At 44.4% G+C, this 16615-nt stretch overlaps 1 protein-coding gene across 1 annotated transcript; it reads right to left on the reverse strand.

Moving 5' to 3' along the window:
• Positions 1-14531: 14531 nt before the first annotated feature.
• Positions 14532-15515, reverse strand: LOC102935986 (olfactory receptor 11A1). The gene has a single exon (XM_007062141.3). It carries the CDS (start codon positions 15513-15515, stop codon positions 14532-14534), a length of 984 nt encoding a protein of 327 aa, XP_007062203.3.
• Between the last annotated feature and the right edge of the window lie 1100 nt (positions 15516-16615).

Here is a 16615-nt window from a genome sequence, read left to right on the forward strand (position 1 = left end):
AGAGAGAGAGAGAGAGGGGGGGGGGGGGGGCACACACCAAAGCTGCTCCTGACGTGTGTTTGGCAGCACAGGTCCCACGGATTCTGAACACATTTCATTTCAATTTAAAAAAAAAATGTTTTACACTTTTAAAAACTTTTTCTTATTGTTTAAAAAATATTATGTATTTTTTCTTTTTTAAAAGTTTTTGTCCTTTATTTTTATTGTATTTTTAGTTTTATATTCTTTTGGTTATAAGACATGTACATGTATATAGACATGTACATTTTTATAAATTCTTTATTAATGTGTATATAATTTTTTTTGTTTTAAAACAAAATTTCACTGAAATTGACCTATTCCCATGGCAAGTTTTCATTTTAATTAACAATATTTTTCTGTCAGAAAAATGTTCCATCTTGAAAAATGTTAATCTGCTTTTATTTCCACTCATATCTGAATCAATGTGATTACATAGGATCTGGATACAGGGGTGAGGCTCAGTGACCTCAGGGTTAGGGTTTAAAGCAGGGGCTGGCAAACTTCGGCACACGGCCCATCAGGGTAATCCTCTGGTAGGGCCATGAGACATTTTGTTTACGTTGACACGTCCATAGGCACGGCCACCTGCAGCTCCGAGTGCCCGCGGTTCACCCTTCCCAGCCAAAGGGAGCTGCGGGAAGCTGCGAGGGGCTGTGACTGCGGACGGTCAATGTAAACAAAATGTCTCGGGGCCCACCAATAGAATTACCCTGATGGGCCATGCGCTGAAGGTTGCTGACCCCTGGTTTAGAGCAGTGGTCTCCAAACTTTTTGGCTCGCGTACCCCCAGAGTGAAGACCGGAAGACCTACTGCAGACGCACCGCCACCGGAAGAAGACCGGAAGACCTGCGGCAGGCGGTGGACGTGTGCAGAGCTGCTGCCGAAGAATAAAAATGGTGGCGTGCCATCCAGCAGAGCTCCTGCTGCCGCGCACCACCTGGGATCATCTCGGGCAGCCCCTGGGGTGCACGCACCCCAGTTTGGAGACCACTGGTTTAGAGGGAGAGAGGGGGTTAGGGGCCTGCAGTGTTCTTGGGGGGCTGAAGATTTTTAGAGGATCAGAGAGCTTCCTCTCTCCCTCGACCGCTAAAGGGGAATTCTTTGAGCTTGAATTTTAGCGAAAATTAGGCTTCTCATAATGTTTCTGGTAACTTTTCCCTTCATCTCACTTCCCAGCCCTGCTCAGCCAGTTCCACCCAACATACAAGCAATATAAAGTGTGACTTTCTAGGCTAAAGGGACCCTAAGGGCTTGTCCTTATGGAGAGTTAGTGTTGAGCAAGCTGTGGGGTGTAAATCTACAAATCCATAAAAGAACATAACAAATGGCCATACTGGGTCAGACCACAGATCCATCTAGCCCCGTACCCTGTCTTCCGACAGTGTCCAGATGCTTCAGAGGGAATGAACAGAACAGGCAATCACTGAGTGATCCATCCCTGTCACCCATTCCCAGCTTCTCACAAGAGAGGCTTAATAGGGACACCATCAACACACCCATACCTGCCCATCCTGGCTAATAGCCATTGATGGACCCATTCTCCATGAACTTATCTAGTTCTTTTTTTGAACCCTCTTTTATAGTCTTGGACTTCACAACATCCTATGGCAAAGAGTTCCACAAGTTGAATATGCGTTGTGCTATCTAATCTATCTATCTACAGCACTACGATGCTTATCATGGTGTAGTCATGGAGTGCGCAGCCTCGGTGCTCTTGGAACCATTAGAATGAAGTTCAGGTGGGACCCCTCTGGTGTAGTGTGACAACCCCTCCAGGCACACTCTCACTGGGCAAGCCTCCTTGGTTTCGGCGCCTCCTGGGTCTGACCTTGGAGCGTTCAGCACTCCTGTTTTTACACTGGGAGCTCCCCACAGTGAGTCTGTCTGAATGGGACATGAGGGGAAACCTTACAACACTCCCCTCAGATGGGCCGTGCACCCCAACTTCACAGTCATTAGTGACTCTCAGCCAGCATTGTAAACCAGAAAGGTTTATTAGTCGACCGGGACACAGTGTAGAACTGATATTGTTAGCACAGAAATTCAGCAAAGTCCATCTTGGGGAATCCAGAGGCCCTGGGCTGTCCCCGCTGAGTCCCAAAAGGAGACTGACTTGCTTCCAGCAGCCCACCCACAGTCGTGCTCAGTTGCCCCTCCTCCATCCTTTGTCTCTTTCCCAGGCAAACTGGTCATCTCGCGTTCACTTCTCTCTTTGTTCTCCAACACCCTTCTCACTTTGTTCTCCAGCACCTCTGGCAGGCTCTTGCAGAAGATGGACCCCAGGCATCAGTTGCCAGGTTACAGAGTGTTGGCCATTGTCTGTGCCCAGGCAGCCAGACGACAGGTCACACCTGCCCATTCGGCGTCTCTGCAATGATCAACAAACACTTGTCCCACTACTTAGATACTGGGGTAACACACAGGGGAAACTGAGGTACACACACTATTCAGACAAAACATTAAAAACATCCCCAGTTTGTTACAGGTGTCAAATAACTATTAAAGGAACAGGGCAGTATTATAGAGGAGGAAACTGAGTCCTAGAGAGGTTATGTGAAATATCCAATGTCACATAGTGAGTCATTGACAGATCTAAGAACTGGAAGTGGAAAATGGTCTTTTGTGGCCCGGCGGTGGAAAAGCAGTTGAGGATGGCAGATAGGATATAAATATAGGACAGCACGGTTAACAGAAAGGGGACCAGCATCAGAGTGGAAGACAAGAAGAAGGAGACCTTTTCGAAGAGGTAAGTATCTGAGCAAGCCAGCTTTAGGAGCGGGGTGAAATCACAGAAGAAATGATCTATTTCATTGGGGCTGCAGAATGTTAAGTTTGACAGGAAGAGAATGGTCACCAAGGTGATCACAAAGCCACCAATCCAGGAGGCAGTTGCCAGGCAAAGGGGCACACGCCCCTGCTCATAACAGCTACATAACGGAGCGGATTGCATATGGCTAGATATCGGTCGTAGGAAATCATGGACAGGAGGAGACAGTGCCACCCAGAGGTGAAAGTAAGCCAGTACGCCCCGGTATGGCATACCGGCAATAGCTGGTGCGCTGTACTGGGACCGGCTTTCCCAGAAGGCAATTTAAAACCCTGGGGTAGTGGCGGCAGGACTCCAGTGGAGATTTAAAGGGCTAGGGTGGTAGCGGCTGCCGAAAGCCCAAGCCCTTTAAATCTCTGCCTGAGCCTTGCTGCCGAAGCCTTGGGGTAGCCGTGGCAGGGCTCCGGCGGGGATTTAAAGGGCCTCAGGGCTCCAGCCCGCGCTACCACCCCGGGGCCCTATAAATCCCCGCCTGAGCCCTGCTGCCCGAGCCCGGGGGTGATTTAAAGGGTCCCAGAACTCCAGCCGCCGCTACCGCCCCGGCCCTTTAAATCCCAGCCGAAGCCCTGGGGTAGCGGCGGCGGGGCTCTGGTGAGGATTTAAAGGGCCAGGGTAGTAGTGGCTGCCGGAGCCCCGAGCCCTTTAAATCCCGCCGGAGCCCTGGTGCCGAAGCCCTGGGGTAGTGGCGGCAGGGCTACGGAGGGGATTTAAAGGGTCGGGGCCCCGGGGTAGCAGTGGCATCCGGGAGCCCCCAGGGCTCCTCAGTGATTTAAAGGGCCCAGGCCTCCACTGCAGTAGGAGCAGCTGGAGCCCTGGGCCCTTTAAATTGCCCCCGAGCCCCGGGGCTCCCAGCCCCCTCTGCAGCTGATAGCTCAGGGGTGATTTAAAGGGCCTGGGGCTCCCTGCCGCCACTACCGCAGCTGGAGCCCCGGGCCCTTTAAATCAAGATTTAAAGGGCCCGGGGATTTAAGGCCCTGCCTCTTCCGGTTGAAGCCACGCCCCTTGCTCAGGATTCCGGTGTACCGATAAGTCCTTTAACTTACTTTCACCTCTGGTGCCACCCAAGGAATTGAACAGATAAAACTGGGACATACAGGCACTGAAAGAGATGGATTTTGCCTCAGCAAAGAAGCTGACTATCATACAAGGGAATATGTTGGTTGTGTAGCAGATCTCCAGGAAGGAGAGGTTACCCAGGAAAAAGTACATGGAGTATGAAGGCTTCGCGCAGCAGACAGTGTGATGAGCAGCAGGATGTTTCCCGCCAGGGCTACGAGGTAGAAAAGTAAAAATAACGCAAAGAGTAGGATCTGTACTTCATGGCTCTCTGAAAATCCCAGCAGTATGAACTCCGTGACCAACGTTTCATTCCATGGGAGGAGCTTTGCCATATAGGATTTAGCTGGGGAAAAGCGACATGATAATGCAAGTAAGTATTGTGGAGACAAATCTGAAATTTTACTCCATCTTCACTCATTCCTCAGTAAGGGCTAGATTCTGACCTGACTCGTTTGGTGAAATTCACCCCTGTGCACAGGAGCCAGCACAAGAGCTATTCTACCCTTTGGCCCCCAGTGCACTTTGATACAGTTCATCCTTGTCTGGTCCAGCGGGGGAGCCTCTCTAAGGCTCCTGGCTCTTCAACCATCATCTCTCTTGGGCAGAGACTCGTGTCTCCCTCCCTCCTGACCCCCAGCGTATTTCCAGACTGCACAGTTCCCTGACTTTGCTTTGAATTTCCCAGCAAAACCATCTGTCTCACCAGGCCTGTTTTGCCTTCGTTCCTCAGAAGCTATAAACAGTATAATTGTTCACCGTTCAATTACCACGCAGCCCTTTCTAAGCAAGCGCATTCATTCTGAAAGTGAAAGCATTACAGAGAAAACATATAAAAACACTAAGAACATAAGAAGAGCCACACTGGGTCAGACCAAAGGTCCATCTAGTCCAGTATCCTGTCTTCCTACAGTGGCCAATGCCAGGTGCTTCAGAGGGAATGAACAGAACAGGTCATCATCAAGTGATCCATCCTCTGTTGCCCATTCCCAACCTCAGGCAAACACAGGCTTAGGGACACCATCCCTGCCCATCCTGGCTAATAGCTATTGATGGACCTATCCTCCATGAACTTATCTAGTTCTTTTTTGAACCCACAAAAGAAGCTACACCCCTGCTAATGACCTCACTAGAGATCACCCCAACTCCAACCGGGGCTCTGGCTGGTCCTTCGAATACCACTAAGGGGTTTTTTTTGTGCTTACAAATTCATAACTCCTTGGCTCAGAACAAGTACACCCATGCATCTATGAGTCACTTCTTTATACAGTTTGGGTCTTTGACCTGTCTTCATATAACAGCTGATCTACAGGCAAAGGGGGGGTTACATTAGCATAAACCTCTGCCTGGAGATTTCCTGGGTAACCCAATTAACTTAAAAAGTTCACATTGTTCCAAATAGTTCTTTGAAGCTCATAACACTTCACAAGGTTTTCATTAGTCAGGTCTCCTCCTTACAGATGTTACATTCATCTCACAATAATACATAAACATTGGCATTTTTCATACAATGAACTCCTAAAATTACTTAGTACAATAGGGTTCAACGTATTCAGTAAGGTCTGCTCTTATGTTGCAGGAAATTAACATGTCTGTCACATATATATGCACCATTTAAATTCCACTTGGGACTTTTATAGTGAGTAGGCTTTTAGCTGGACAATCTGCACATCAATTCCATGCAATCATTTCATCCACTGAGTGATATTCTACTCCATGACTAGTCCCAAGATCTATTCAAAATGACAAAGGATTGCAAAATTGAAGCCTTTCTTGAAAAACCACTCACAGAGCTCAAAGATCAGAGCCTGAAACCGTTACTCCATTTTTCTCCTGATTTATACAGCCAAATTCCCACTGAAGTAATCATGAGTTTGCTTGAGCTAGGACTTTAGAAATGGCCCATTGTTTATGCAACCTTCATCTACTTTGGAAATCTCAGTGTGGGGCCCTGAGCTTTAGAGATGCTGATACCAATTACTTCAGCTACAATCATGGACTCTTACTAGAGCTGGTTGACGTTTTCTGAATTTCAATTTTTTGGACAAAAAAATCAGGATGAAATGTTTGCCAAACTTTTCATGATAAATTTTTCCCCTTTTGGCAGCAGCTGTAGGACTGATCCCTTCTGAAAACTGGCCTCTAGATCCCAGTTACATGCAAATAAATTAATCACCATCATCTAGAAATGGACATCACTTATCAGTATCAAGAAAAATTAACAAGCATCAATACATTAACTTCCCATCATACCTGGCCAGATTCTTATTGAATTTAAATCCCCTAACGACAGTAGAGGTGTCAAGGTTCCTTCCCCACTCTGAACTCTAGGGTACAGATGTGGGGACCTGCATGAAAACCTCCTAAGCTTACTTTTACCAGCTTAAGTTAAAACTTCCCCAAGGTACAAACTATTTTACCCTTTGCCCTTGGACTTCCACTGCCACCACCAAACTTTATCTGGATTCCTGAAAAAACGTAGTTTGGAAACGTCTTTCCCCCCAAAATCCTCCCAACCCTTGCACCCCACTTCCTGGGGAAGGTTTGGTAAAAATCCTCACCAATTTCCATAGGTGACCAAAGACCCAAACCCTTGGATCTTAGAACAATGAAAAAGCATTCAGTTTCCTTACAAGAAGACTTTTAATAGAAGTAAAAAAGAATCACCTCTGTAAAATCAGGATGGTAAATACCTTACAGGGTAATTAGATTCAAAACATAGAGAATCCCTCTAGGCAAAACCTTAAGTTAAAAAAACAACACACAGGCAGGAATATTCATTCTATTCAGCACAGCTAATTTTCTCAGCCATTTAAAGAAATCATAATCTAACACATACCTAGCTAGATTACTTACTAAGTTCTAAGACTCCATTCGTGTTCTGTCCCCGGCAAAAGCATCACACAGACAGACCCAGACCCTTTGTTTTTCTCCCTCCTCCCAGCTTTTGAAAGTATCTTGTCTCCTCATTGGTCATTTTGGTCAGGTGCCAGCGAGGTTACCTTTAGCTTCTTAACCCTTTACAAGTAAGAGGATTTTTCCTCTGGCCAGGAGGGATTTTAAAGAGGTTTACCCTTCCCTTTATATTTATGACAAGAGGCAATTCATTTTTACACCAATGCAAAAGGGATCAGAATCTGGCCTGTGTTTTTTTTGTAGAAATCCACTATAAAGGCCCTAATCAGATTCACATGTTGTCCAGGTTTCTTCCCCACTCTGAACTCTAGGGTACAGATGTGGGGACCTGCATGAAAGACCCCCCCCTAAGTTTATTCTTACCTGCTTAGGTTAAAAACTTCCTCAAGGTACAAACTTTGCCTTGTCCTTGAACCCTATGCTGCCACCACCAAGCGCGTTAAACAAAGAACAGAGAAAGAGCCCACTTGGAGACGTCTTCCCCCAAAAAATATCCCCCCCCAAGCCCTACACCCCCTTTCCTGGGGAAGGCTTGTTAAAAATCCTCATCAATTTGCATAGGTGAACACAGACCCAAACCCTTGGATCTTAAGAACAATGAAAAAGCAATCAGGATCTTAAAAGAATAATTTTAATTAAAGAAAAAGTAAAAGAATCACCTCTGTAAAATCAGGATGGTAAATACCTTAGAGGGTAATCAGATTCAAAACATAGAGAATCCCTCTAGGCAAAACCTTAAGTTACAAAAAGACACAAAAACAAGAATATACATTCCATTCAGCACAGCTATTTTACCAGCCATTAAACAAAAGGAAAACTGTTATTTTGTTTAATGTATTGTATGAAAATATGTGAGCTTTCAACTCAATTCCCACCCATGCTTGAGTGTGGGAAGAGGGCTTTTTCAGGTTGACTCCTTGTGGCAAAAAGAAATATATTATTTTATGGTTATAAAATGATTTGGTATCTTTTGATGCATTATAGTTCCAGAGATCATTATCTATCTATCTATCTATCCCCAGTCTCTCTCTCTCTCTCTCTCTCTCTGACTGACACTAATACTAAACCAAAGAGACATTTGAGATGTGCCGATTACGCCATTAACATAAAAGAGTTTGTTGACTTTTTAACTACTGCAGTACCATAGAACTGAAAGATTGTACAAGCAATATCTCTGCTCCACATTTGTCAGAGAAATTATGGAGTAGCAATGAAGAAACTCCTTAAAGAAAGAGGGCTCACTAGATGAGGAAAATTCACACTAGTGTAACTGCATTAAGAGTTATGCACAAGAGCCCAAGTCTCTGACATAACCTTCATTCATTGCTTTGGAAGCCAGGATATAGGTTCTGCACTGCATCTTCTATCGCCATATCCTGTCTGAGCTTTGGTTCTGTCAGTGAAGAAATCTGGTTGTGCTGTCCTGCTTGGAATATTGTATTGAATACCAGGGAGCATGTATCTCTCCTAAATCATTGTTTATCCTTCATGTGAGAAGGTGAAACACTTCCTTGACAGACAGTAACTTATAACTAACAAGGAAGGGGAAGTTAATTATATCTTTATTCTCCAGAGAGCAGAAGCAGCTGTGGGAATGGAGTCAATATGAAAACTCAAAACAGAATGAACAGAAAGAGGAGAGCTTCTAACCACATAGGAAATATTCCTCTTTTCCAGGTAGATGGGATGAGATTTCCTATGACTGTGAAATAATATCTTGCCAAAGCAAAAAATTCAGCTTAAAAGCCAGATCATGTGTTTCTTGCCCATTGAATGCTGGAGGCAATCTGTGACCCCTCTAAGGAAACGTGTTTCCCTAGCCCAGTGGTTCTCAACCCACGGCCTACAGGCCACTTGCAGCCTAATCAGCATACATTTGTAGCCCAAGTGACATCCTCAGGGCCATACAGGTAGTATATATATAGGGTGGCCATATTTCCAAAAGGAGAAATGGGACACCACATGGGGCTAGCCCAAACTGTCCCCCATCTCTCAAGGGGCTGGTCTGAGCTGCTTGTCCATGCCCCCTCCCTTCCCCACAACAGTATGGGACTGGAGTTCCTGCCTGTCTGAGCCCTGCATGCCCCTCACCTGAGCCCTGGCTCACTGGCATCACTGCTCGCCTCCCCCCTGCACATTCCTCCGTACCCCACTTTTTTTGCAAAAATGGGCATTTGTCCCATTTGCTCATGTCAAAAAAGTCTGGACGGCTGGGCCAGGACTTAAGAAAGGGATTCCCCCAGCCAAAACAAGAATTATGGTCACCCTATAGAGATCTATTGTCTGGAGATGGCCCACATAACACTACACTGGGGTGGGCTAAGTTACACAACTTCAGCTATGAAAATAGCATCGCTGAAGTCGACGTACTTAGAGCTACTTACTGCGGTGTTTTCACCTTGGTAGGTCTACTGCTGATGCTCCCCTGTCGACTCCACCTACGCTTCTCACTTCAGTGGAGTACTGGAATCGACAGGAGAGTGCAATAAATCAACCCCTACTGGATCGATCACTCTGGAGGTAAGTGTAGACATGCCCATAGCACAATGGTAAACAGTTTGAGAACCTCTGGTCTAGCCAACAGCTGGAGGGCAGAGTGGGAGAAGATGTGTCTTCCTTATATTAAGGGTAAATTGCAAGATAGTGACGTCTATGGCTCACAGTCAAGGGCACCGGAGCCTTCCCAAAAGTGTCCCCCCCGGTCTGTGTCGCCACCCCGTGGGCCCTCAGCCCGCAGTATGTGGAGGAACCTAGGCTCCCCACAGCTGCCTGAATGGCTCTCCATGACCCAGCTCTGGCTGGGCAAGCGGCGCCTCAGAGCTGCAGCCCAGCCCTGGTAAGAGCTGCACAGGCAGCTGTGAGGAGCTGCGGGCTGACCCTCCACCTGTGCATGGTGCGGGAGGCCCACTGAGAGCAGTCCCCATCCCGTCTCCCCGACCACCACCCAGGGCAGGTGGAGGGTCCGCGGCCTCCCACAGCTGCTCGCATGGCTCTTACCATGTCTGGGGTGAGGTTCCCAGCCTCCCGCCCCTGGCTGGAGCTGGGTTCTGGAAAGCCGCACAGGCAGCTCTGGGGACATGGAGAGAGGGAGCCCGGGGGGCAGGGACATGGACCAGAGGCTGCTCTCAGTGGGCCCCTGCACCGCTGGCAGGTGGAGGGTGAACCTCCACACTGGCCTGGTGGGGGTGGGGCCTCAGGGGGGAAGAGATGGGGAAGGGAGACAGGGTCTGCCCTGGTGAAAAGTAGATGGGCCAGGTCAGTCCCCTCAAAAAGTGGGAGGGCCATGGTCCCTGGTCCCCAGGTTCTGGCGCCACTGACCATAGTCGTTTAACACAAGCTAGCAAAGTGCAGCTCTCTACTCCCTTCTAGTGGCTAGACTGATTACAGAGATTTCTGTGTCTGCTCCAGACTCTGAGCTGACAGTTGTTCCTTTAGTTTGTACAGTAGAGGCTCATGCTTTTAACCTAGAGATGTTCTAGGTTAAGTTCTTGTTGATGATTTAGCTAGTGAAATTATTAGACTTGGATAGTGCAATCTGGTCCCAAGCTTCTATTAGAGACACAAGTGCATAGGCAGGTGGGTTTATTGACCTGATCCACTATCAAAGTTAGCCGTACATGAGGAGCACAGTGGTCAGAAACCTCCGTGCATCCTTTTGCAAGGTAATGCACATTGGAAAACATAATCCCAACTATGCATATAAAATGATGGAGTCTAAATTAGCTGTTACCACTCAAGAAAGAGATCTTGGAGGCGCTGTGGATAGTTCTCTGAAAACATCCACTTGATGTGCAGAAGCAGTCAAAACGCTAGCAGAATGTTGGGAATCATTAGGAAAGGTGTGACAGGTTGGATCACAGAAACCTCCCTTGGGACTGCCAACTGATGTGCTGGGAATACCTCTGAGCCCGTTTTCCCTGGCAGCTTGGGACTTCAGTACCTTGCCTTGTCTGAGCCAGACACGCTTGCCTGCTTCAAAAACAGATTCAAGTCTGAACCACATCCCACACAAGCTGCAGGCTTAACTGAAAACAGCTTAAGAACTGCTCCTGTCTCCAGCACCCAGATACCCAGCTCCCAATGGGGTCCAAACCCCAAATTAATCCATTTTATCCTGTATAAATCGTTCACCCTCTATAACACTGATAAAGAGATATGCACAGCTGTTTGCCCCCCCCCCTTTCCCCGGTATTAATACATATTCTGGGTTAATTAATAAGTAAAAAGTGATTTTATTAAATAAAAAAGTAGGGTTTAAGTGGTTCCAAGTAATAACAGACAGAACAAAGTGAATTACCAAGTAAAATAAAATAAAACATGCAAGTCTAAACCTAATACAGTAAGAAAGTGATTACAGATGAAATCTCACCCTCAGAGGTGTTCCAGTAAGATTCTTTTACAGACTAGCCTCCTTCTAGTCTGGGTCCAGCAATCACTCACACCCCTGTGGTTACTGTCCTTTGTTCCAGTTTCTTTCAGGTATCCTTTGGGGGTGGAGAGGCTATCTCTTGAGGCAGCTGAAGACAAAATGTAGGGGTCTCCCAGGGGTTTAAATAGACTTTCTCTTGTGGGTGGAGACCCCCTCCTCTCTCCTATGCAGAATCCAACTCCAAGATGGAGTTTTGGAGTCACACGGGCAAGTCACATGTCCGTGGATGACTCCGTTTTTACAGGCAGCAGCCATTGCCCACATGCTATCTTGAATGTCTCCAGGAAGACTTCTTATGTGGATTGGAGTCTTCCAAGATCCATTGTCAGTTAAGTGTTTCTTGATTGGGCACTTAATTTGCACATTCCTTTCTCAAGAAGCTGACCAAATGCTTTACTAAGGCTACTTAAACTCAAACAAGTACACAGCCGATATTCATAACTTTGAATACAAAAATGACACATGCATACAAATAGGATGAATATATTCAATAGATCTTAATCTTTACATATATATGTTACGTGGCATATGTAGCATAAACATATTCCAGTTATGGCATATATACATTCATAAGCATATTTCCATAAAGAATTATGGGGGGCAACATCACAAAGGGGATAGAGAATGAGACAGTAAATACCATATTGCCTCTATATAAATCCATGGGTACGCTCTCATCTTGAAGACTGTGTGCATATCTGGTCACCCCATCTCAAAAAAGATAAAATGGAATTGGAAAAGGTACAGAAAAGGGCAACAAAAATTATTAGGGGTACGGAACAGCTTCCATATGAGGAGAGATTAATAAGACTGGGACTTTTCAGCTTGGAAAAGAGACGACTAAGGGGGGAATATGATAGGGGTCTATAAAATCACGAGTGGTGTGGAGAAAGTAAATAAGGAAGTGTTATTTACTCCTTCTCATAACACAAGAACCAGGGGTCACCCAATGACATTAATAGGCAGCAGATTTAAAACAAACAAAAGGAAGTCTTTCTTCACACAATACACAGTCAAGCTGTGGAACTCTTTGCCAGAGGATGTTGTGACATCCAAGACACTAACAGGGCTCAAAAAAGAACCAGGTAAGTTCATGAAGGATAAGTCCATCAATGGCTATTAGCCAGGATGGGCAGGGATGTTGTCCCTAGCCTCTGTTTGCCAGAAGCTAGGAACAGGGGATGGATCACTTGATGATTTCCTGTTCTGTTCATTCCCTCTGGAGCACCTGGCATTGGCCACTGTCAGAAGAAAAGATAATGGGCTAGATGGACCTTTGGTCTCACCTAGTATGGCTGTTCTTATGTTCTCTTTGCTCCAAGAACTTGTCAAAGGTCAGATGTATTATTCAGAGTGGGTGTCAGAGACCCAAAAGTGAATATTATTGGTTTAAAATGCATACTCATTGCTAAAATATTGAACAGCTCAGTCTGACCTGCCATTCAGATCAAGTTAACATTGTTTTTTTTATTCCCATTGTAACAAAGACCATTAACAATTATTTTATTTGATTATTATACAGGCAGAAAAGGAAGGAGACAGTTAAAATATTTGAAACTTATAAAGTTAATGATCATTTCATTTCAACAATCCCCCTTTTCTCATTTTCTTTACATTTTAGAGGGTCAGCATTCTTCAAATGAAAAGTGTCTCACCTGAATGACAAATGGTCTTTTTTTAAATTAAAACTTCTAACAAAAACTTGCTGACTGTCAATTATTTTTGTTATTTTTGTCAAATATTTTATAAGATTTGTATTCACATTTTAGAAACAAGTCTTTTTAAAAAATATATATAGTTTTAATGAAAAACTATCACCAAGTTTGAAAACTTTAATTTCCTGCACAATTGATCCTATTTCAATCATTTTTTTATTTATGAAATCTTCAAAACTTTTATTCTTTATTCACTTACAACTCGATTTTTCTGTAAACAACAAAAACGTGAAAATTTTTATAACTTTTAAAATCTAAATATTGGGGTTTGTGTGTGAAAAAGTTCCAAAAATAAATGAAAATGGTGGTGGAGTGGGGAGTTATACTTTAGTTTTAATGGTCAAATCCCCAACTGGAGTAACCAACAAAGATTAATTAAAGTCATCTGCTGGGGATATGGTACATAAAATCATTTATAAAGGAAATCCCTGCAGTGACAGTCTCTGTAGATTATATTTAAAGCTCTTACTAGGGCAATTTTTGATACTAGATAGTATTGTAATAGATGATCTTGGATTGTTTTTAACCCCATGCTTTTAAAATTACAGCAGTGTTGTAATGGTGGAGTTGTCAGGGTAGCTGAAACAGATGAAGAGGGATTCATCACTGATATGGATAACAAGAAGATCCAAGTATTATGGTGGAGCTGGTTGTGATGCCATAGTTATGATGGTGGTATGGATTTCATTTTGACAGAGAAAAGAATAATGGAGATCTGCCATTCCTGTGTTAATTAAAAATAAACAAATGTGTAAAATAAAGTTGGAAAAATGCAGGAATGTTTGGTCTGTTGGTTTCATCATTTGAAGTTTAGGGATGTTCCTAATAAAAGTTCTAACAATTGCTGCCTCATAAGATTCCAATGGGGCGTTAGGCTCGTAACTTGCTTAGCTGTTTTTAAAAAACCTGCCAGGTGCCTATCTGCATCCTTAGGTGCCTAACTACCTTTGAAAGTCTGGATCACAATTCTTATTAGTGTTCATGGGGAACAAGCATCCTAACTCCCTTAGGCTCATTTGAAATCCCAGCCAGCATGCTTCTGGATCAGGATAAGTCATACCTAGTGATGTTGTGGAAGGGCTCAGTGTCTGAATAAATGGTGTGGACAGCCTTGCTGATGAAGCTCACCACTTCTCCTCCCACCTCATCCATCAACCAGTTCATTCTTCAGACTTAAGCCGGTTGCCAAGTGACCCCAGAAAAGAAATGTCCAGAGATAGGTGGCAACATCACCACATCCAATTTAATTAACAAAAACAACTATCTAATGGTTCCACTTATTTGCAGTTGATGCAACTCACATTTTGGATACTTTTGGATACATTTTGGATACTACAGTAACTTTGCGACCTTCTCAGAAGTCATGAAAACCTCTAACCAAATCTACTAGGTCAAACACAGTATGAACCAGTTTCCTTGTCCCCAACTTTAATTGATTCCATACACAGATTTATCTAACCAGTACAGTTATACTTTTATTACGTTACACCCGCTTTGAAAAACTTACATTAAAGGACTCTGAAAACAGACCAGACAGATTCTGGTCCAGTGACTGAATGTCATACATCATACACTCCATTTCACGTCACCCTCCATAAATGAGCTCATGAAAGCCACAGAGTTCCTGACAGCTTTTCTCAGGGCCTCCATGACTTCTTTGTTTCTCAGGCTGTAGGTGAGGGGGTTGGCCAGGGGAGTCAGGACGGTGTAGAAGACAGAGAATACTTTGTTAAGCTCACGCAGCATCTTGGTTTTTGGTAAAATATACACAATGATTAGCATGCCATAGAAAGTAGTAACCACAATAAGGTGTGAGGAGCAGGTGGAAAAGGCCTTTTGCCTCCCAGTGCTAGAAGGGATTCTCAGGATGGCAGTTATGATACAAACGTAGGATGTAAGGGTTAATAGAAATGGCGGTAAAGTGAATAGGAAGGAGCCCAAGAAGGTCACAAGTTCCATCTGGTGGGTGACACTACAGGAGAGTTTTATCACTGGAGTGAGATCACAAAAGAAATGGTCCATTTCATTGGGGCCACAGAAAGTTAATTGTGACATTAAAAATATTATTATGGTAACAACCAAAAATGCACTTAGCCAAGACCCAGATGCTAGGTAGAGGCAGAACCTGTCATTCATATGCGTTGAATAATGCAGTGGTTTACATATCGCTAAATACCGATCATAAGACATTGCAGCTAGCAGGTAACATTCTGTACCTACTAGAGAACCAAAGAAATATAATTGTACCAAGCAGCCTCTAACAGAAATGGTTCTGTCCCCTGTCAGGAGATTGGCCAGCATCCTGGGCAGGATGGTGGAGGTGTAGCAGGTCTCCAAGCAGGACAAGTTCCCCAGGAAGAAGTACATGGGGGTGTGAAGGTGCTGATTAGCCACAACTAGCACAATGACGAGGATGTTCCCAGCCAAGGTCACAATGTAGGTCACTAGAAACAACAGGAAGAGAAGGATCTGCAATGCAGGTAGATCCCCAAATCCCAGGAGGATGAATTCTGTGATGGCCGTTTGGTTTCTCCACTCTGTGTTTGCCATTGTCATATCTAGGGAACACAAACAAATTCAAAAATTCAACTTGAAGAGAATAAACATAAACCACATCTTCTTTTAAGTTCCTGAAATGTTCAAAACTCATCATTCCCTGCTAATTACCTTTCCAGCAATTGGATCAAAACCCCAGACCATGGCATTTCTTTGCCTGGTATTTCTCATTTTGGAACAAATCATGCATATTCTGCCATCCAAACTACACCAGTAAAAGATCAAATAATGGCTCAGGCTACCCAACTTAGAGGTGGTTGGGAAATTGCTCTTTTTTTTTCCCCTGGAAAAAAAGGATGAAAAAAAATGTTTTCATCTACAATTTTTGCTCATTGTTTTCAGTGTTTGGGGTTTTGGTTCTTCAAAAGGAAAAAAAAACAGAAAATTTAGCAGAATATGGAAATTTTCACAAAATATTCCATTTCATTTATAAGGCCATTTTGCTTCAAAAGATGCTCCTCAGTGAAAAAATTTTCACTAGCAGTATCATTGAATATCAGGGTTGGAAAGGACCTTAGGAGGTCATCTAGTCCAACCCCTTGCTCAAAGCAGGACCAATCCCCAATTTTTGCCCCAGACTGCTGCCTCAAGGATTGAACTCACAACGCTGGGTTTAGCAGGCTAATGCTCAAACCACTGAGCTATCCATCCCCCCTCAGTACTTAGAGACCTAAGTATTGTCATAACAGTTCAGATTGTTTGCTCATCTTCTGTCATGCGCTAAATATAGGAGCAGAAAAATGCTTCCCTTCAGTGAAGAGCCCACTGCTGATGATGTTCATTATTTGATATTTTGGGGGACTCCCTTATTGCTCTTCAGCGGGTTTTCACTCTTGTAGGTGCTATGATATGATTGTGATTGGTGTGGGATAGAACAGAATTACCTGAAAAGAAGTGACAAGGATAACACCAACATCTGTGTAACGCCATTGTCAGGGATCTAGTCCTCCTCCCCACGAGGGACACGTCTCAGAACGTTGTCAGGGGTTACAAATGCTGAATCACATATGCTCTTAGCTTTCTGATGCTGGGCCGAGTGTAGGCACTGTCCCTGGCTTTGGGACTCCAGGTGCAGACCTTTTGTCTGACACCCC

This window comes from Chelonia mydas, chromosome 13 (genome assembly GCF_015237465.2).
Source record: "Chelonia mydas isolate rCheMyd1 chromosome 13, rCheMyd1.pri.v2, whole genome shotgun sequence".
NCBI classification, from domain to species: domain Eukaryota; kingdom Metazoa; phylum Chordata; order Testudines; family Cheloniidae; genus Chelonia; species Chelonia mydas.